General features: G+C 30.1%; 1 protein-coding gene and 1 long non-coding RNA gene across 10 annotated transcripts in view; one reads left to right on the forward strand and one right to left on the reverse strand.

Moving 5' to 3' along the window:
* LOC127702132 (septin-7-like) overlaps positions 1 to 21420 on the forward strand; it is a 55047-nt gene extending 33627 nt beyond the window's left edge. For 4 of the 9 annotated variants that reach the window (XM_052206226.1, XM_052206220.1, XM_052206223.1 and 1 more), the window contains exons 6-14: positions 66 to 183; positions 993 to 1085; positions 1341 to 1437; positions 1851 to 1902; positions 3243 to 3362; positions 4159 to 4294; positions 4887 to 5029; positions 5746 to 5766; positions 15456 to 21420. In XM_052206226.1, coding sequence (XP_052062186.1) covers positions 66 to 183; positions 993 to 1085; positions 1341 to 1437; positions 1851 to 1902; positions 3243 to 3362; positions 4159 to 4294; positions 4887 to 5029; positions 5746 to 5766; positions 15456 to 15495 — 820 coding nt within the window. In that variant the 3' untranslated portion in view covers positions 15496 to 21420. Of the gene's footprint in view, positions 1 to 65; positions 184 to 992; positions 1086 to 1340; positions 1438 to 1850; positions 1903 to 3242; positions 3363 to 4158; positions 4295 to 4886; positions 5030 to 5745; positions 5767 to 5849; positions 5867 to 10607; positions 14017 to 15455 lie in introns of those variants that run through there. The other 5 variants (XR_007982289.1, XM_052206222.1, XM_052206221.1 and 2 more) reach the window with 5 other exon arrangements.
* Positions 1 to 22229, reverse strand: part of LOC127702195 (uncharacterized) — a 305823-nt gene that overhangs the window by 53233 nt on the left and 230361 nt on the right. The gene's annotated exons all lie outside the window — the stretch shown is intronic.

The raw sequence follows: 22229 nt of genomic DNA on the forward strand, positions 1-22229 counted from the left end.
TTATATTTCTCCTGAAATGTTTCATAAAGTATTTTTAAAAATAATTTTCCACATTTTCTTTTCAGATTAAAACCATTAGATGTAGAATTCATGAAACGCCTTCATGATAAAGTCAATATCATCCCCATCATAGCCAAGGCAGACACATTAACTCCTGATGAGTGTCGAGAATTCAAGAAAACTGTAAGCCATCTAAATAATATGAGGATTAAGTCAATAAAACAAAAAATCAATATACTAATGAACTCAAATTCATTAACTTGCGCATTACCCTGTTCCTGTTCAGTTGGCAGAGGCTGCCTGTTGTAAGTTAGATGTCCCACAAATTTGTATATCTGATTACCAAAAAGATTAAAGACAACAACACAATGAAAATAAAACTATTCATATCTTGTCCTCTTTCACAGGTAACACCTGCCTCATATGAGTTCATATAGCAAACATAGCATCATAAATATATCATTCAAGAAGTTTAAGAATGCATTACTCATTTGTTAAGAATATTTCCTTGCCGAACATCTATTCATAATTTTAGATATATGATTTTTTTTTGTAGTGCTCTCATTTCACTATTTTCATTGTACTTGTTAAAGTGAGAAAATAAGTATCCCCAAAATAAATACAGCAAACTTTCTTAAACTATAGAAACAAAAAATTTGAGAACTGAACCCACAGTAAATGTTGATTTAGAATGGATGGCTCTCCGGAGATAAATAAAGATACAGTGAAAATTAAGAAATGCTGTAAATTCAGAAATCTTTGTGAGGTTTTCATTAATGCTAATAATGCGATTGGGTGAGTATCGCAAGAAAAAGAACTCGCATTCAGATATGTGAAACATATATCTGTATGTAACTTTTCCTGAAATTGCAATACTTAACCTGGCATTTTTGTCCTATCTTCAAGAATCGCAATAATGATTGCCACAATAATTTCTGAATTTACAGTATTGGTGCATCAGTTTTTTTCAATGATTATCTGTCTTTTCATAGATATTGAATGAAATTGCTCAACACAAGATAAAGATTTATGAATTTCCTGAATGTGATGATGAAGAGGAAAACAAACTACAGAAAAAAATGAGGGTAAGTATAGAACTAGAAATTAGATATAATGACAATAATATCATGAAGTAAGATGCACTATCCTTTACAAGGAAACAAAATGGTCAACATGCTAAAAAAATGGAAATGCCGGAAATAAGTCGCAATACAAAAGCATTGTATTTAATGAATCATTTTACAATGACTGATGTTAAAAAAAATCAGAAAGCAGAAAGAGCAAGACTATATTTGAAATCATTTGTTTGTTACTAGTTCTGTATTTATTTATTTTTTCAGGACCGAGTGCCTTTTGCAGTTATAGGCAGCAACAGAGTAATAGAATCAGGTGGAAAAAAGGTCAGAGGTCGACAGTATCCATGGGGTATTGTAGAAGGTATGTATAATAGAGGACTATGATCTTTAACTCAAAAGGTTTTTTTTTTTGTCAGAAAAATTTCCTTCAGGACCAAAAGATTTGTATCATTAGAGGTCTGAATTGCAACAAAATATTTTGGTATAGCAGTTTCTTCAAGGTGAACCCTGTGGTCCTTGAAAACCGGTCTAAATTACACATATTTTGGAACCTAAAAAGAAAATTACACATAACTTTTTTAAAAGCTAATAAGATATGTAAATACTTACAAAAGAAGATCTACGCAAAGAAGGATTAATGGACGCATAGATTGGTAACATTAGCAGATTACAGTTATAGTTAATAGAAATATTGAGGTTTTTTTTTAGGCAAACTTTCAATGACATGATGATCAGTACTAATTAGTCTACATTAATGTTGTATTTACTTTTCAGTGGAAAACTTAGAACATAATGACTTCATCGCATTACGGAATATGCTAATCAGGCAAGTATCTTAGAAACAATTGGAATTTCATGTAGGGAAGGTACCTGGTTCTATTAATTATTTACACTGCTGATTATGACCACCTAGATTATGAAAATTTTGTATAAAGTATTAATAGAATGTATTCAAAGTTACCCCCTACAATTTGAAAAGGTACCAATCAATGTAAAAGGTAATGACATTCCTACATTTTTCTATGTTATTTTAAAAGCACGAGCACAGAACTATCGATATTTTTTATGTAATATACATTCTCTCTTCAAAAAAAACAACAATAATTTAAATTTCTGCTGCTTATATCCTTAAAAACATCATACCTAAATGGATGTTATTGAACACTTGAAAATAAAAATGACATAACAAGAAGGGTAATTCATTTGGATTGAGAAGTAATAATAGTAATTTCATGTTTCATTTTAATGGGCAAACTGAACCATGGCTTCCAAAACGGTCATATATTCCGGACATTTATAAATTTGCCGGACATTGTCCGTCTGGGAAAAGCATGAAACGGTCATCTACTTTTAGTTTTCAAGGTCATTTTAACGTAATTAAAAAAAACTGGTTTGCATCTAATTAATTTAGTCAGAAAGATTAAAATTGTCAGAAATAAGTTTATGAATATGATTTGATGAAAAATTTAAAAAAGGTTTTAAACGAAAAATCGTCAGAACCACTTTGTTTGAACTAGTACACGATTGCGCATGTGCGCAGGTGGGAAATTTAATTATGCATCCTAATTCTTTAAAAATTATAAAATTATCATTGATACCTTTATCTAATGTTCACCATGAGTATTTTCTTGAAGAAATAACGTGGAAAGTGCTACTTAAACTTTATCGTGCTTTGTAAACGTACACAGATTTTACGTATTTGTCTCTGGTCCATGTTTTACCATTGTCAAGTCAACATCCGGTATAAGGAAATGTGCTTTTTAAAAACGAAAGTAAAGTTTTTTGACAACGTTATTTTGCACAAATAAAGAGTCTAAGGCATATATAAGTACGCTGATGTTGCACAACTGTCAATTTAACAGTTTACGTCAGAACATCGAGTTTATATCAAAGTAAAGTTTAATATCGTTTTTTTAATGCCAATCATTGGTTATATGATGGCCAACTGATTACCATGGTCCATAATTGCCTTTTGTTATTAAGTCTTAAGGGATTAAAATCGGGATAAGACATAAAATGTCCGGCTGGCTCAAATATTATTTGGAAGCCCTGAACTGGACAATTTGATAAATTTGTCAAAAAATATAATTTAATTTCATCAATAGAACTGTCCTTGCTGACATTTTATAATATTTTGTATTTACGAAAATCTTTTTAATATTTCAGAAAACATATGCAAGACCTTAAAGATGTAACAAACAATGTACATTATGAGAACTTTAGATACAACAAACTAGCTCCTACTTCAGTTGATGGAAATAAAATTAAACCAGGATCATTATCAAAGTAAGTCACAATATACAAGATCTGACCTTAATGTGACATAATATAAAGCTAAATCAGTTACTGTGTATAAATGACTATATATTAAACAAGTGGAGGGCTAACTCAATATGACATCAGTATAATTTAACGAGAATCTATATTTGTATGGTTGTAATTACTGCTGCTTTCTGTTCATTTTATGGCAGTCAGTTTTAGCATTTTCAGTTGAGGGCTGTTCCATTAAAACATACATGGACGAAAATAGAGTAACCACCATCCATAGAAGCAATTTTGGAGACCCTGTTTTCATTTAAAACTTTTACTACATAATATTTCACAGCCACTCATAGTGGCAAATTGAAACTTCTCTGGTTTCAGTGAATGTAAGTAGTTGAAATACACTGACTAGTAGATTAAATATACAATTCCCTTAGTGGAAATTACGGTAGTGGTGGTAAACTGAAGTGATCTTTACAATTAAAAGTCCACTACCTTTGTTGATGTACAAGAAAGTGATTAAATCAATTACCTTTTTCTGTGTAAAAGAAATCCACTTCAGTTAAGTATTCTCTTGAATCTGCATGAAATATTTGCTACTGGACATTAAACAAGATAAGAAAACAAGTGATTAAAGTATTGTTTCTTGACATACTGTAATTTTCAAGTTTTAAGGAAGTTGTATCCTCCTTCAATATCCTGTTTATCTCATTTGCTGATGGCAGCAAAATGAAGCCATACACTCTGTTGTCAGAGTTTTGTTGGATAATGATAGACATCATTTCTGTAGAAGTAACAGTATCATTGGTTGATTTTACAGAGATCCATTAACTCAAATGGCTGAGGAGAAACGAGACCATGATATTAAGATGAAGAAGATGGAGGCTGAAATGGAACATGTTTTCGAAACTAAAGTCAAAGAAAAAGAACAAAAGCTTAAAGAATCAGAAGCAGATGTAAGATGAATTATTGTTTGAAGTACCTTTTATTGTTGGAAATTTATGTAAACACGGAAATAAGACTGAAAGTTACATAATTAATTAGTGTATTTGATAGGATTCAGTTAAGGTGTTGACAATTGTATGTGTTCACGTTTTCCTGAAATTCACAGATTTCAAGATTTTAGAAAATGTTTTCCCCTATAACTTTTCAAAAACAATGATGGTGTGGGGAGCTTTTTTATAAAAAAACAAAATAGACACTTTATCTTATTTCACCCATGCAGTTTAGTAAGGGAAATATTTGCCTATTTACAATTTGAACTTTATCTTCAATAGATTTTGGGGGAACACCTGTAAAATAACTGGAAAAGTTCATTTGAATAGTTGAGAGAAAGAAAACACACTTCTGGAATTAGGAAATAAAACACAAACATAGGTCACCTGAAAATTTGAGAGTTATGAGAGGGTTATAATGCTTACCATGCATCAAGGCACTTGTAGTAAAGTCATATCAATTTAGACTTATAGATATGAATGTTGTCTTATACACATGTAAAATGTTAGAAATATACTTTTCATTGTATTTTGATAAAATATATTGTTTTAGTTGCAAAGAAGATCAGAACATACAAAGAAAAGTTTAGACCAACAACAGAAAGAAATGGATGATAAATGGGCACAATTTCAAAAAGAGAAGAAAGCTTGGGAAGAAGCAATGGGAATTTCAGGATCAAATGAAAATATTAAAGAGTAAGTTTCAACAGTTTAAATTTAGATTTTTTTTTTATATAGTTCTGTGTAATAGTTTAGGCCTTTTCTTTTAACTTTGGGAAGATTTCATTAAGCATGCTTTGCTTCCTTCTGGTATTATTAACAGGATTTGTCTAGCATACTCTTTTATGCACATTTATTGCAAAAAAGTTTTGAAGTTTCTATGGTTAAATAAAATGAAACGTTCTTTTATTAATTTATCAGTGTAATATGCATAAATTACAATCAAACGAGCTCAGGAAATTTCATAGAAACATTCTTTAGTTAATGATATGCAAAACTGAAGGTGTGTTTACACACTACGATTTTCCATCTGATTTGATACCGTCGCCCAGGTAAGTCCTCTAGTAATCTGTTCACATGATACAATTTTCCTTTGGATTAATGAAACGACATCTGATTGTAATGTTCACACGCTGCAATTCATGTCGAAATGACATCACAGTTGAAAAATTGAATAATAATCAGATGGATATTCGTACCATGTAAACCCACCTTTAAATGAATGCAAGTGTGAAAAGTGAAGATTTCTGACAATTATTTCAGGTCACATGATTCAAACATGTCTTCAACTACTGGAAAACGAGTAGTCAACAGGTAGACATTGCAAGTTTGAAGTGTTGAGCCTGTTTTTTTCTAATATGCTCTGAATTATTCTCTTGTTCTAGCCAATTACATGTATTCCTATCTTACAGTTTTATCAAAAACTCTCCAAGGTAGGATACAAATTAGGTTTACTCAGATAATCTGTAATATCTTATTATATGAAGACATATATAATTGGACTTTTGTTTGGTAGCTTTTATATTCAGCAAAGTAAGCTAATACGCATGAGCCTCACAAGGTAGAAAATAATCCTTGGCAGTTAAATTTACAATTTATTTCATATTACATAATTATTTCATTACAAAATTCAGTATAACAAATTCAAAACTTAGTTTGATAACCTAAGCTAGAGTGCTTTATTAGATACAGATACAGCCCATTGTTACAATATCTTTTGTAATATGAGCTTAATGCCACTGTTGCACATAGTGGCTATATTTTGGCAAGGTTAGTTTTTATCTTTGAAAGCTCATATATGTATAGAAATGTAGGTCATTGCTAGTACCTGCCAATCAAAATATATATAGATATATAAATCACTACTGCTTCTCTTGCAAACATATTCTATGTTATGAGACACTTACTATTTCAGCGTAATAGACACTACCTTCACTTGCTGTCATTTAAGTGTTGTATATTTTTTGGAAACCTTTGCTGAAACCAGTGGGCCATTTTGGATTAACCAATCGACATAATTTAACATAAAAAACATATTAAAAAAATTCCAATCTTTTGGGGAAATTATATTTAAGCAATTTCCATACTGAATTGTGGCATTCAAAAAAGAAAAACAAAACAAAATTGGGTGAAAATTATGTCTTAAATTTAATGTATCACAAACTTATGCAAATTAGAAATTTTGACTTGGATGGAGAGTTGTCTCATTGGCACTCATACCACATCTTCTTATATCTATATAATCAGACATAAAAAATCATCTCCTGAAAACTTTTGGGAAGTCATGATTAAGCTTTTATTATGGTACTTGGATTATCCCTTTTCAAAGTTTTGTCATCCTTACAGATCTGCTGTATAAGATTGCTGTCATAATTGAAAATTCCAGTAAAACAAACTCAAATTTGAAGAGAAAAAAGCATAAAAACTATGAAGAGGAGTATTTGTTGCTTAGGATTTTTAGGGGGGAAATCACATTTTGCATTACAGTGGAACCTCAATAAGTCGAAGTCAAAGGGACCCAAAATAATTATTCAACTTATCCAAGTTTCAAGTCATTTGAGGTTGTGAGATACATCAAGTTTTCTCATTTCAATATTGTTCCTTATACGTTAAGGTTGAAGAAATACTTTAAATATTCTAACCTATCTGCATTGAAAGTGTTAGAAAGAAAATTTATTTCATAAACACTAAACGGTAAACAGGACACATCTGATGTTTACAAAGATTAGTCACTATAAAATATGGAAGTACTATTGAAACAAAACTGTTCATTGGAGATATATGTATTCAACTTTCTCCTTTGCCACTATCTTGTGAGATCAAGTCTGAATCGTATTACACAAGTCACAACTTTTATCAGTTAATTAGGATTTTGATAACGCTTACATCTTCAATGGATTTTCTCGGCTACGGTCTTAATTTGTGCTGTAATTATCTCAGGTAAGTAGTGTTCCACAAAAAAAAATTTCTGTAGTGTTGATCATCAGAGGTGTTGACAAACAGTGAGTATTACCATTCTGATTGTTATACAAACAAATTGATTGTACTTGTGTTTTAAGGAAATTTGTTCTGATGCACAATATTTCGAACTTATATTTTCATACCCTTCAAAATTTCTTGTTCTTCGAAATAATTTTTGTTCATTTTCCTTCAACTGGACTTTGAATTTACTCGTTAACCGAGATTTCAAATCAACAAAATTCTGCTCATCAGAGTAAGAAATGAATTTTGCAATCAGGGATTTCTCTGGGACTGACAATAAACCTCAACTTATCAGAGTTTTCAACACGACAAGGTTTGACTGTATAGGATCAAGGTGAGGGATACAACCTCCTTTAAGCCTCTTGATTTCTTAATTAAAAATTAAAATAATTATATAATTCAATTTTTATTTTTTGTCTCACCTAGAGGAACCCACGGAGGTGAGACTAAGGTGTGCTGTTACTGGTTGGGGTAGCAACAATGTATAAGTTTGTGATGAGTGTTCAGGTTAAGAGGAACCACTAGTGTTAGGTCAATGTTATTTGGTACGAAGTTGAATTAGTAATTGCAAATCTCATTTTCATTTAGAATATTTGGCCCACCCCTGCAGTAATAGTGTATTGACTTCAAAACATTTGTTTAGTTTACATTTTAAATTTTGTGATAAGGTCAGCAGGCCAATTTAACCCTTTCACCGATAGCCGCCCTAATAGATGCTACTCTGAGACGATGGCTTCCCTGGCTATTGTGACACAAGTGGGATATCTTCATATTAAATATCAATAAAAACTTGTCTGTAGTTATTTATGTCTTTATTTTATTCACTTACACCATGGACACAGTTTTGTTTATGTTTTGATAAAAAAAATTATCAGAAAAAATCAAATTTGCTATTTTTCGGCATTAAAATAGATGAAATTAACGAAAATTCAACTTTTTGACCCAAAATTGTAAGTTTTTAACCCAAAACGGCATAAGTTTGAAAATTTTAACAAGGTTGTAAACATTCCTTACACTGAACGATGTCAATTCCAAGTGTTTTAAAACGGTATTTTATGTTAAAAAAGTATACTAATCTGGCTTCTATTCTTCAAAATTCTTAAAAAAAAATGTTCCCTTATTTAAAATTTCAGTAAAATCCGTAAATTTCATTTGATTTTGACCCGGTTTTCAACAAACGTAAGCGCCATGTTTACACTTTCATGTGGGCATTAAACAAAGAAAGATAACTTGTGTTCGCAATGTTTTTCAGCGGGAAATATAAAGTGAGCTATTCCGAAACCGGGACTCATCGTCAGCTGTCTGAAGCATGAATCCCAGTAAACCGGGATTCATCGGCGAATGGGTTAAGATGAACCACTTATGTTAAGTCAATAGTATGCAGTTGTATTAGCATTTGCATGTCTCATTTCCATGGAGATCATATTGTTCAACCCTTCAGTCATGGTTAATTAGTTGAAAATTTTGCAAAGTTTACATCGTAAGGTTTGTGTTTAGTTCAGTTTGAGGAGATCCATGTATGATAAGTTAATGGTTTTTAGTACACAGTTGTATTTGCATTGGCAGTTCTCACTCCCACTGAGTTTATTTGCCCTGCACCTTCAGTCATTGTTCATTGACATGGATTGTTTTGCATAGTTTACATTTTTAAGTATTGCTATTTTAGTTTCATTGTTAAAAATTCATACAGGTGAGACATATCTCTGTGTCAACAGTTTATTTTCTATAAAAATAGAGTAAATTTGGGGTATTTTATTACAAAGTTTATAACATTTTCATTCAAACAATATTTACCTTTTGTATGCTCCTTTGTAAAATATTGACACACAAAGAGGACAAACCATTATTTTCTTTAGTCATCAGTAAAACAGCAAATGAACCACTAGTTAAAAATGATTGTAATCAGATTATCACAAAATTATATATGGCACCTCCTGCTTGTACATATTCCACCACACATGGCAAAGGATAAATCTTACACTGACAGAAATCAATCTTAATGTTTACTCAAGCTTGATTAAATATGTATTGCCTGAATATAGTTCAAAATCTTAAGAGAAAAAGCAGCAAAATAACAATGTAGTATCAAGTGTAAAATTTTAACAAATAAATAATTTTGGCATTTTTTCCAGTATTTAACCAAGTTTTATTATTAGAAAATCTGACTGTTAAAATCGTTAAAAAAATTTAAAAACACATGAAAAATAGGAGGAGGGGGTGGAGTTATTTCTGTATTTACTATAAGACATCCAAAAAATCCAGAAATTATACATGATGTTGTTTTCGTGTATTACTGCAGAACAACTGAAAACTACAAAATCTTAAATTCTCATTTCTAAACTAGAGGCGAACACACCACATATAACTTAATTCTTTCACAATTGGTAATTGATTTTCGTTTTACTCCACTTTTAAACATGTATAGGGAACTTATTTTGTTGCCAGAGTGACAATTTTTCTATAAAAATAAAAACATTTAACAATAATTGATTTGCAGTACTGTTATTTTTAATCTTTAAATAGATATTTTTAATTAATGATGTTTATATATTTTACTACTACTTAACATGATACAATTAAAAGCCATTTATTCTGGAGTACATATAACAGTATACTAAGATGGGTTAATGTTTTAGAGTGCATGCATACATTGATTTAGTATTGTATTTAATTATATACAGGGATAAGGCAAGAATTGAATTGCTGAAAGTACAGAGATATGTTTGCCTATATTTTATGTATAAAAGGAAATGTGGGGAATGCATTAATGAGACAGCAACCCAATGACAAAAATAATCTAAAACAACTAAATTTTTGTATTTTGAGTAATTAATTGAATTTTATACACATGCTTATAGTCTTGAAAACTTTAATGCAAACATGGTAAAAGATATACATGTATGAAGTTCAGGAAGTTTACTGCTACTGACTACAATTTTGCTCTGATTGGCCTAATTATTTTGGTAAAACAATTACTTTTGATCTGTGTCCTCAAATGGTTTCAATTGAAATGCTACAAAATTTAAAAAAAAAAAAGTGTTTACAGACACATTTGATTGATTGATTGGTGTTTGCTTTACATTACATAAGCTCAAAAAGGCTATGTCACTGCGAGACATACTTACAATTGGTGTATGCTATTTACCAAAAGGTAAAGAATATGGCATTGTTGTAAATGTTCTACTGCCTTATTCTAGTTGAAAAAAATTGATTAAATTTTACAGGTACAGTCTTCTTTAAACAGGCATTGATCACTTTACAACAGACTAATTTTTACTTAAATTGATTTCAGTTCACACAAAAAAGAAAAGAAAAGGCTATTTTAGTAAATGACAATTTATCTATGAAGAGACTAACCATTGGCAGGGTTTGCTATAGTAACAGTATTGTTTTTTTGGAAATGAAATAGATTGCTCACATTACCATAGAAACAATAACATAAGGTGCTGCAAGAAAGTAGTAAGGATTCTATAGTGATGACAGTATTAAGGATGGCCAAAGACATTGATTTATACATGGTCAGAATCATCTTGTATTTTAGTTGATTCATCCATGTTTTCAAACCTTGGTGTTAGGCATGGAATATTTAATTATATTGGACAAGGTTTAAAAGCTATGATGAAGATTCAGAGCAATTCCTAAACCTAGCACCATTTTCACAGTAGAAAGATACTTGTATGCATTAATGATGTTAGTGTAAACAATATATTATTATGAATTATACAAATTACAATATATTTTCACATTCACAAATAGGATTCAGAAAGGAGCAACAAGTGATGTTATATAAGCATAATAAAATTCTTGTTAAATTTGATTACAATGAAACTTCTTAAGTTCTGTTTTAAAATGAATATGGATTTGTTGTGCTAACTATAGAATATGAATTTAGTGCTATTTTTGTGTAAAAAAAATTCGCCAAATGTCTTTACATTTATAATTTGGTGCCTATATGTTTATTAATTTTCATTGTCCCATAATTTTAAATGCTGCCTTAACAATTTGTTACCTCAAAACACATTTCCTTGTTTGTATTTTATGTAATACAATTCAAAACCTTAATTTAAAAGACATATTCCAGAACCTTTTGAATTTTGTTTAATACCACTTTGTGTTTCATAAAAAGCATTTAGAGCAGTCTTGTAGTGGATTAAATCTCATTTTGTGTTTCCTTCATAAAAAGTTAAAAAGTTTCAAAGTGTTTTTACAGAAGGCCATGTGGAAGTTCTTTTTATGTTTGTCATCAAAAGATATATGTGTTGTTTTATATTTTGTATAAATGTATTGTTTTTAATGTATTTATTAACATTCTGTGTCAAAATAAGATTTTGACATTGTTTTAGATCAGCTATGAAATTTAAAGATGATAATGATTTGTACTTTAATGTCATTTAATTTTGTAGAGTATCGTTTGCTAAATGCCCAGGGCCGGTAGAAAGATTCTAAAAAGGGGTCCTTACAAAATTGTTAACAACTTGGATTTCTCCTGTCCGGGATCTGTAATATTTTGATGTTTTTCTTGAAGTCAAAGAAATGTATATTAAATGTTATTATAAGGATCTTGACATGATTTTTCCATGGTGTGATAATTTAATGTAAAAAAGTAACTTGTGTTTGATTTTGCAATGTTATTTTTGGGAAAGAGGACCCTTATCAAGTCTGAAAAGTTCAATGACATTCTTTAATGCTTTCTATCTAATGGTTAAAATAACTGAGGGAATGGGAGGGGAGAAAAATACATTTTTGTTTTTTAGAATTTACTAACTGCTTTTCATAATATGTAATAGCAAAAACACAGATATCTTGTTAAAACAATTTTAAAAAAAAGCAACATGACAAGCTTTTTGTTTAAGGTTTTTCAAAAGAGGTCACAATTTATTTATGCATATACTAAGATGATATCATGCCTAAATTTACTACATGTAGGTCTATTTTATGCCCTACAAATGAATGGCGGGAATTGTAAATATATTATTATTATTTATCATTTATTTATATCTTCATTTACATTGAATATCTTTAAGTTTTGGATTATTCCATATATTTTTTATATTTTGGTATTGGTGACCATCTCATTACTCTAAATGAAAAGCTCATTTTAAAAATTTGAAGATATTTGTTGCAATATTGCTCTTTGGTGGCTATCATCATTTTACATGTGAATTACTAAAGTTGAAAGGAAAAAATTGCAATATAAATTCAAATTAGCTACCAGTACATGTATTGGAATAAAAGTATAGTTTTGCCTGCATGGCAAAGGAGATATTTCAGGATATTTCAATTGTATGGGTCCCAATATCATGTAAAATGGATATCATTGTACTTCTCCATGGATGCATTTGTTTTATTACTGAGGATAGTGGCAGTTATGAAAAATTACATAGTTAAATTGCTTGCCTTATTTGTTTCTGCTTTGAGCACTCTTTTATGGTTTTAGATTTGTTTATTTGTTAAAGGTGAAAACATGATATTTGCAAAAAATTATTTACCTTTGGAATTGATTTAAGCAGTCATATAAAGTATCTTTGGGATAATTGATATTTACCTGTTATCTTGTAACTTCATTTGATTAATTCCTTCGATGCATAGTAAAACTTATAAATTGACACATTTTAATACAAGAAATTCTAAATATCCTTAAAATTGATGAAATCCAAATATCAGAGGAAAATTAAAAGTACCTGGTCAACAAAAAATCTTCATGTGTATGTCTTCAATCAAAAGTTCTCCATTACTCGTATGTATTGAAATGTCGTTGAGAATTCTTCATTAAAACATTTATATTTGTCTAGTCAAATTGTACTTTGTAGCAAAAATAATATGTATATGTGTTATTTAAATGCCAATATTTCCTATAACTATTATGCATCAAAAGCACAGTAAAACTTTCCAGACAAAATAGTATTACTCTCTTATATGGTATATTGTATTCAAAGTAGCAAATTTTTAAGGGTAGCCAGTGTTTGCTTATATATATGGTTTATATATTTCACTTTAGAATGAATATCAACTTAAGAAATTTTCAGGTTTCTACTTAATTGTTACCAAGTACTGTATGTGTACAAAAAATATAGTCCAACTGGGGCATATGTATTTTTATTTATCATATTTGAGTAAAGAGATCAAATGTGATTTCATATGCAGGGTCACTAAAATTATATGTTATTTTTTTAATACATTTCCTAAATAGAAATACTATTTTAAAAAAAGTATTTGGAAAATTTCTGTAAGAATTTTTCTTCATCAATACTTAGTTCATATAAATTTTGAAATGTTATTAATTATTTCTTCTTTCTAAAAATAAAATTAAAGATTATGAAACAGTTCATTACTGGTCAAAATTCTTTAAAGAATACATTTGACACTCATAAGATAAGGTAAACCACATTGAATAGTGCCATGAATAGATTTATAATATATTTGATAATAAACCAGACAAATTTTTAGATTTATTGACAAAATACATCACCCTGCCTTTTTATGCAAGTCTTTACGAATATATTGTTAAACCAGTCAGCTTAAAATGATAATGAATTAGTTTTTTAAGTTGCTTATTTTGCTTTGATTTCTATGCAGAATCTTCATATGTGACCATTTCTTTATTTTTTTGTTCATATTAATTTTGTACTTATTAATAAATGTATTACTGTAATAAAATACAAAAATAATAAAAAACACTTTATAAAAGCTGTATAGATGAATTTTGTTTGTTGTTTTTTGTAATAATAGTGAATGAATTTTACTTCCAAAACTGTCACTGTATCTTTAGCGATCAAACCACGAATAAGAAGTAGAAGTACTCTACTTTGAGAATACCTCTCTGTCATTTTTTCATGTATCAACTTCAATCTACAGAGGAAAATTCAACCAAAATGTGGCAGAATTGATGTCTAGAAGGTCGCTTTTAAAACTACCACATGTTATATGGATTAGAATGAAAACTTGGCTTTCAGAGGCAATTATTTATATTGACTTGTAATTCTGTGTGTCCCTGTCAAGAGGTAACAGGGGCATATATTTTTACTCCTGTACACGTGTACGCCCGAAATTGGTATTGGAATGCTAACTTGAGTAAGCCTTCTTCAAATCATTTGAATTTAGAAATGTTATGAGCCATAAGCACAGATCCTGTTCTATTTGACCCATTTCATTTTTGTCTTTCCAGAAATATACCCCTTGACATAGCCAATTTTTGGTTTCAATTACTTGAGTAAGCCTCCACCAAATAATTTAAAATTTGGTGATATTGTTATAGACCACTTAAGTCAGAACCAGTTCAAATTTGACAGATTTCACATTAGTTTCTAGAGTTCCAGATGATAACTTGAGTAAGTCACCACCAAATCATTTGAAATATGAAATGTTAGGGACCACTAAACACAGATTAAGATCGATTAATTGCATATTTGATTTTCAAGAATTATGTTCCTTATTGAATAGAAAAATATCTTAAGTTTTGGTTTCTGGACAATTACTTCAGCAAACTTGGACCAAATTATTTGGAATTGTTCACAGATCTAGTTCATATTTGTGTTCTGGAGTTATACCCCTTGATAATGTGGGAAGTACCTCAACTGGTGTTTTCTAGGTGACTAAGATAAAAGTTGTTATAGTGTTGATAGCTGCTTACAGAGAATAGTTTCTAGTTTATTAGATACATTAACTACCAAATACCAGGCTGTAGTTTTTTGTCTATTCAGAAAAAAAAGTCATCACTCTTTCCTTTAGAAATAACTGATGATATGTAATGATGGAGCCTCATTGGAAATTCATTGCATGATTATTTCCTTCAATATCCCAAAGTTATTTTTTTGTTTTTATCTGCATCTGTATAGTATTAAAGCACTTTGGAATATAGTAATGTCAGCAACATTCTTAGAAAATTAACCAAAATTCAGTAATGATGTTATTTTACAGGCATTTTAATATTAAAATGGTCATGTGCATGCCAGAAATACAGAATGCAAGAGGGCATTGAAATGTTGAAACTTTGTAAATACATGTAGTAAACAGTAAATGTGATCAGATGGGTATTCCTTTTCAAGAAAAAATTATTTTAAATTATTGCTTCTGTCTATGAACAGGCAACGCTCACTGTACTTGAGACTTATTTTTAATTCTACTTTAATTTTTATTTCAGCTCACACAAGAAAGAAAAAAAAGGCTATTTTAGTAAATGATAATTTATCTATGAAGAGACTAGCCATTGGCAGTGGTTGCTATGGTAACAGTATTGTTTTTGTTGGAAATGGATTAGATTGCTCACATAACCATAGAAACAATAACAAAAGGTGCTGAAATTTTGCTGCAAGAAAGTAGTAAGGATTCTATAGTGTTGACAGTATTAAGGATGGCCAAAGACATTGATTTATACATGGTCAGAATCATCTTATCTTTGATTTGATTCATCCATGTTCTCAATGGTTTTTGACATGGAATAATTCATTTAGTTAGGTCATGTAAGTTTTAAAATCTATGATAAAGATTCAAGAGAAATTCCTGAACCTAGCACCATTTTCATAGTTCAGGATAATTTAATGCATTAGTGATGTAATATATGCATAATAAACTGCTTGTTAAATTTAATTACAATGAGACTTAAGTTCATAATTCTGTTTCTAACTAAGTATGAAATAGTTGGTCTTATTATAGGAAATTAATTAAGTGCTATTTTTGTGCAAAAATATTACACAAAATGTCTTTACATTTATAAGTTAGTACCCATAGGTTAATTAGTTTTCATTGTCCCATAATTTAAATGTTGCCTTTACAATTTTTACTTCAAAAAATATTTCATTGTTGGTATTTCTATTAAAAATAATACAAAACCATTTGTATAATTACATATTCCAAAACCTTTGGAAAATTATTTGATACCACTATGTGTTTCACGAAAAGCCTTTAGACCAGTCTTGTAGTTTCACGAAAAGCCTTTAGACCAGTCTTGTAGTGGTTTACATCTGATTTTGCATTTCTCTCATAGAAAGTTTCAAACTGTCTTTATAAAGGCTATGTAAACATTCTTTTTTATGTTTGTCATCAAAAGATATATGTGTTGTTTTATATTTTGTATAAATGTATTGTTTTAATGTATTTATTAACATTCTGTGTCAAAATAAGATTTTGACATTGTTTTAGATCAGCTATGAAGTTTATAGAGATAATATAGATATGTACTTAAAATTCGTTAAATTTTGCAAGAGTATTTCATGTTAATGCCCAGGTCAGAGTGAACATCTCAAAGGAGGGATGCCTAGAAAAAAAACCAGAATTTCTCCTGTTTTGTATCATTCATGAGTCAATAAGTGTGTTGATGTCAAATTGATAAATTTAAATTTTATTATAAAACTCTTGCAATGATTTTTCTTCATTTTGTGATAATTTAATGTCCTTACAATTAGCTTGTACATGTGTATGATTTTGCAATATTATGTTAGGAAGGGGGACACTTATCAAGTCTGCAAAGGTCATCAATGTCCATCTTTGCTTCCTCTTATTTTGTTCAAATTAATTAAGTGAATGTCAGAAGATCATTTAACAGAAGTTTATGTTGAGCTTTGTATAAGCAAAAACACAAATGTCATGTTAAAAAAAATATAAAGGTTTCACATGTAATAAAAAAAACTATTGTCTCTGCATAAACTATATGTATGTCTTATTTTATTTCTTACAATTGAATGGCAGGAATTGTAAATATATCTGATTATTATATATTTATATCTTCACTTACATTGAATATCTTCAAGTTTTAAGTTATTTCATGTATTCATGTATTTTTATTCTGGTATTCCTGGTGACCAACTCATTACTCTAATGGAAAGTTCATTTTCAAAATTCAAAGATTGTTGCTTGCAATGTTGATCTTGGATGGCATTCATTAGCATTTTACATGTGAATTACCAAAATTTAAAATAATGCATCATAAATCCTTATTAGCTATTAGTATTTGAATATAGGTATAGTTTTAACAAGCACAGCAAAATAGATATTTCAAGATAAAATTTGCAGTGTATGGGTACAAATATCATGTAAATGTATATCATTGTATGAGTGAGCTAACACCTCCAAGAATGCAATTCTCATATTGCTGAGGATGGTAGCAGTAATGAAAAAATACATAATCAAATTGCTTAGCTTTTTAGGTTTCTTTTTTGCTTTGAACACTTTTTTGTTGTTGTGGACAAAAATTTTAAATTGAATTTAAGCAGTTACAAAAAAAGTACACTTGATTCTTACAATTTAAAGTAAAATTTAACAGTTGCCACATTTTTATACGACCGCAAAAATTAAAAATTTTTTGGTCGTATATTGGTATGACGTTGGCGTCGTCGTCGTCGTCGTCGTCGTCGTCGTCTGGCGTCGTCCGGCGTCGTCCGAAGACACATTGGTTTTCGCACTCTAACTTTAGTTTAAGTGAATGGATCTCCATGAAATTTTACCATAAGGTTCTATACCACGAAAGGAAGGTTGGGATTGATTTTGGGGGTTATGGTACCAACAGTTAAGGAATTAGGGGCCAAAAAGGGGCCAAAAATAAGCATTTTTGTAACTTCCAGACAATAACTTGTGTGTAAGTGTATGGATCTCTCTGACATTGTACCACAAGGTTCCATATCACAAAGGGAAGGCTGTTATTGATTTTGGGGGTAATTGCCTCAAAATTTTAGGAATTAGGGGCCAAAAAAGGGGCAAAAAACAAGCATTTTTCTAGTTTCATGACAATAACTTGTGTGTAAGTGTTTGGATATTTCTGAAATTGTACTACAAGGTTCCATATCACAAAGGGAAAGCTGGAATTGAGTTTGGGGGTAATTGCCCGAAAGGTTTAGGAATTGGGGGCCAAAAAGGGGCCAAAAATAAGCATTTTTCTAGTTTCCAGACAATAACTTGTGTTCAAGTGTATGGATCTCTCTGAAATTGTACTGCAAGGTACCATACCACAAAGGGAAGGCTGGGATTGAGTTTGGGGGTGATGAATCATAAGGGGGTTCAAAAAATTTGGGGGGGGGGGGATTTTTTTTTTTTTTTTTTTTTTATCTTTTTTTCCTTTTCTTTTCTTTTAAAATTTTCCATTTTAAGTTGGTTATTTCTGATTTATATTTAAAAGCAAATAATAATGATATGGTAGGAGATACACACCAAACAGAATGTGTAAATTATTATATAATAAGTATTGTGCAATAGCAAGAAATTTTCAATTGCACAGTATTGCACAATAGCAAGAAATCTTCAATTGCACAGTATTGCACAATAGCAAGAAATCTCCAATTGCACAGTATTGCGCAATAGCAAGAAATATCCAATAGCACAATATTGCGCAATAGCAAGAAATTGTCAATTGTACAGTATTGCGCAATAGCAAGAAATATTCAATTGCACAGTATTGTGCAAAAGAAGATACTTCGTATAAATTGCTTATTTCTTGATCAATTTCAATAGGGTTTTATTCTTGAATTCTTGGGGTTCTTTAATATGCTGAATCTAACCGTGTATTAAGTTTTTGGATTTTGGGCCCCGTTTTTAAATTGGTCCACATTGAGGTCCAAAGGGTCCAAAATTTGTTTGATTTCATCAGAAATTGAATTATTGGGGTTCTTTGATATGCCGAATCTAACCGTGTATTTAGATTCTTAATTTTTGGTTCCGTTTTCAAATTGGTCTACATTAAGGTCCAAAGGGTCCAAAATTAAACTTTGTTTGATTTTAACAAAAATTGAATTCTTAGGGTTCTTTGATATGCTGAATCTAAACATGTATTTAGATTTTTGATTATGGGCCCAGTTTTCAAGTTGGTCCAAATCGGGGTCCAAAATTAAACTTTGTTTGATTTCAACAAAAATTGAATATATGGGGTTCTTTGATATGCTGAATCTAACCATGTATTTAGATTTTTGATTATGGGCCCAGTTTTCAAGTTGGTCCAAATCGGGGTCCAAAATTAAACTTTGTTTGATTTCAACAAAAATTGAATATATGGGGTTCTTTGATATGCTGAATCTAACCATTTATTTAGATTTTTGATTATGGGCCCAGTTTTCAAGTTGGTCCAAATCGGGGTCCAAAATTAAACTTTGTTTGATTTCAACAAAAATTGAATATATGGGGTTCTTTGATATGCTGAATCTAACCATGTATTTAGATTTTTGATTTTTGGGCCCCGTTATCAACTTTGTCCACATTGAGGTCAAAAGGGTCCAAAATTAAACTTTGTTTGATTTCAACAAAAATTGAATATATGGGGTTCTTTGATATGCTGAATCTAACCATGTATTTAGATTTTTGATTATGGGCCCAGTTTTCAAGTTGGTCCAAATCGGGGTCCAAAATTAAACTTTGTTTGATTTCAACAAAAATTGAATATATGGGGTTCTTTGATATGCTGAATCTAACCATGTATTTAGATTTTTGATTATGGGCCCAGTTTTCAAGTTGGTTCAAATCGGGGTCTAAAATTAAACTTTGTTTGATTTCAACAGAAATTGAATTATTGGGGTTCTTTGATATGCCGAATCTAACCGTGTATTTAGATTCTTAATTTTTGGTTCCGTTTTCAAATTGGTCTACATTAAGGTCCAAAGGGTCCAAAATTAAACTTTGTTTGATTTTAACAAAAATTGAATTCTTAGGGTTCTTTGATATGCTGAATCTAAACATGTATTTAGATTTTTGATTATGGGCCCAGTTTTCAAGTTGGTCCAAATCGGGGTCCAAAATTAAACTTGAATATATGGGGTTCTTTGATATGCTGAATCTAACCATGTATTTAGATTTTGATTTTTGGGCCCCGTTATCAACTTTGTCCACATTGAGGTCAAAAGGGTCCAAAATTAAACTTTGTTTGATTTCATCAAAAATTGAATTCTTGGGGTTCTTTAATATGCTGAATCTAACCATGTATTTAGATTTTGGATATTGGACCATAAAAGGTGAATGTCCAATTTAAAATTTTTAAGTTCTTAGACCACATTCATTCTGTGTCAGAAACCTATGCTGTGTCAAATATTTAATCACAATCCAAATTCAGAGCTGTATCAAGCTTGAATGTTGTGTCCATACTTGCCCCAACTGTTCAGGGTTCAACCTCTGCGGTCGTATCAAGCTGCGCCCTGCGGAGCATTTTATTATAACAGAAATGATAAATGTCCTCAAAACTGACGAAATCCAAAAAGTTCAAGAGAGTAATAATTCACACTTGGTCATTAAAATATCTTCACAGTTATGTCTACTATCAAAAGTTATACATTTATCATATTTTTTTAAATGCTCTAAAAAAGAGCTTTCATAAAGAAAATATTTATCTAGTCAAACTGAAATTTGTAAAAATGATATGCATATGGGTGTTTCCAATAATTAGTATGTATAAAAAACATAAAAATGTCCTAGAAAAAAATGATGTTACTTTCTTATAGGTCTATGATAATCAAAATAGCAATTTTTCATGGTATCCAGTGTTTATGGTTTATATACTTCAATATAAATGAAATTTGCACACTTCTTTCTCACCAAGTTATGTATACATATATATACAAATGTATAGTCCAACTCTGGCATGATTTTATAGATCAATTGTAATTTCATATCCTTGGGCAATTGTATGTGTATGTTATTTGCTAAATACTATTTTAAAACAAGGTTTTAACAAAAAATGAGTGAGGATTTTCTTCTTCAAAACTTTATTCATAGGAAGTATGAAATGTTATAAATTTTTTTCTCCTCTAAAAAATAAGAGCAGTCCTTCTTATTAATTCTTACAGCTCATATACCTCTATTTAGTACAGATGACACTCATTGGTCAAATATTTAAAACCATATTGAATGTTGTCTGAATTTGAGATTAAAATGTATTTAAAAAAGACAAAAATTTTTAATTCATTGATTAATACATCACCATGCCTTTTATGCAAGTCTTCCTGAATATTTTGTTAAACCAGTCAGTTTATAAAACAATAATGAGTTAGTTTTGTTGAATAGCTTATTTTGCTTCTTTTTCTATGCAGAAACTTCATATGTGAACATTTCTTTATTTTTTGTTCATATTAATTTTGTACTTATTATAAATGTTTTATTGTAATAAAATAAAAATAATAAAAACAAACTTTATAAAAGCTGGTGGCGTCACTTTTACCATTCTAGAGTTATGCCCCTTTACAAATGGAAAAATTACTGAATTTTTCGTTACGTTCTCTAACTTTAGTTTGCCTGAACCAAATGTTATGAAACTTATACACAATGCTTATTACCACAAAACACAGATCAAGTTTGAATTTTGGTGGGGTCACTTTTATCGTTCTAGAGTTATGCCCCTTTACAAATGGAAAAATTACTGAATTTTTCGTTTCCTTTCTCTAACTTTAGTTTGCCTCTACCAAATGTTATGAAACTTATACACAATGCTTATTAAAAACATAGATCAAGTATGAATTTTGGTGGCATCACTTTTACCGTTCTAGAGTTATGCCCCTTTACAAATGGAAAAATTACTGAATTTTCGTTTCCATTCTCTAACTTTAGTTTGCCTCAACCAAATGTTATGAAACTTATACACAATGCTTCTTACCACAAAACACTGATCCAGTTCAAATTTCGGTGGCGTCACTTTTACCGTTCTAGAGTTATGCCCCTTTACAAAAGGCTGAATTTTTCGTTTCAGTTCTCTAACTTTAGTTTGCCTCAACTAAATGTTATGAAACTTATGCACAATGCTAATTACCAGAAAACACGGATCAAGTTCAAATTATTGTGGCCTCACTTTTACTGTTCTAGAGTTATGCCCCTTTACAAATGGAAAAATTGCTGAATTTTTCGTTTCTGTTCTCTAACTTAAGAGTGCCTCAACCAAATGTTATGAAACATATACACAATGCTTATTACCACAAAACTCAGATCAAATACAAATTTAGGTAGCATCACTTTT

Source organism: Mytilus californianus, unplaced genomic scaffold (genome assembly GCF_021869535.1).
Source record: "Mytilus californianus isolate M0D057914Y unplaced genomic scaffold, xbMytCali1.0.p SCAF_5, whole genome shotgun sequence".
Taxonomy (NCBI): Eukaryota; Metazoa; Mollusca; class Bivalvia; order Mytilida; family Mytilidae; genus Mytilus; species Mytilus californianus.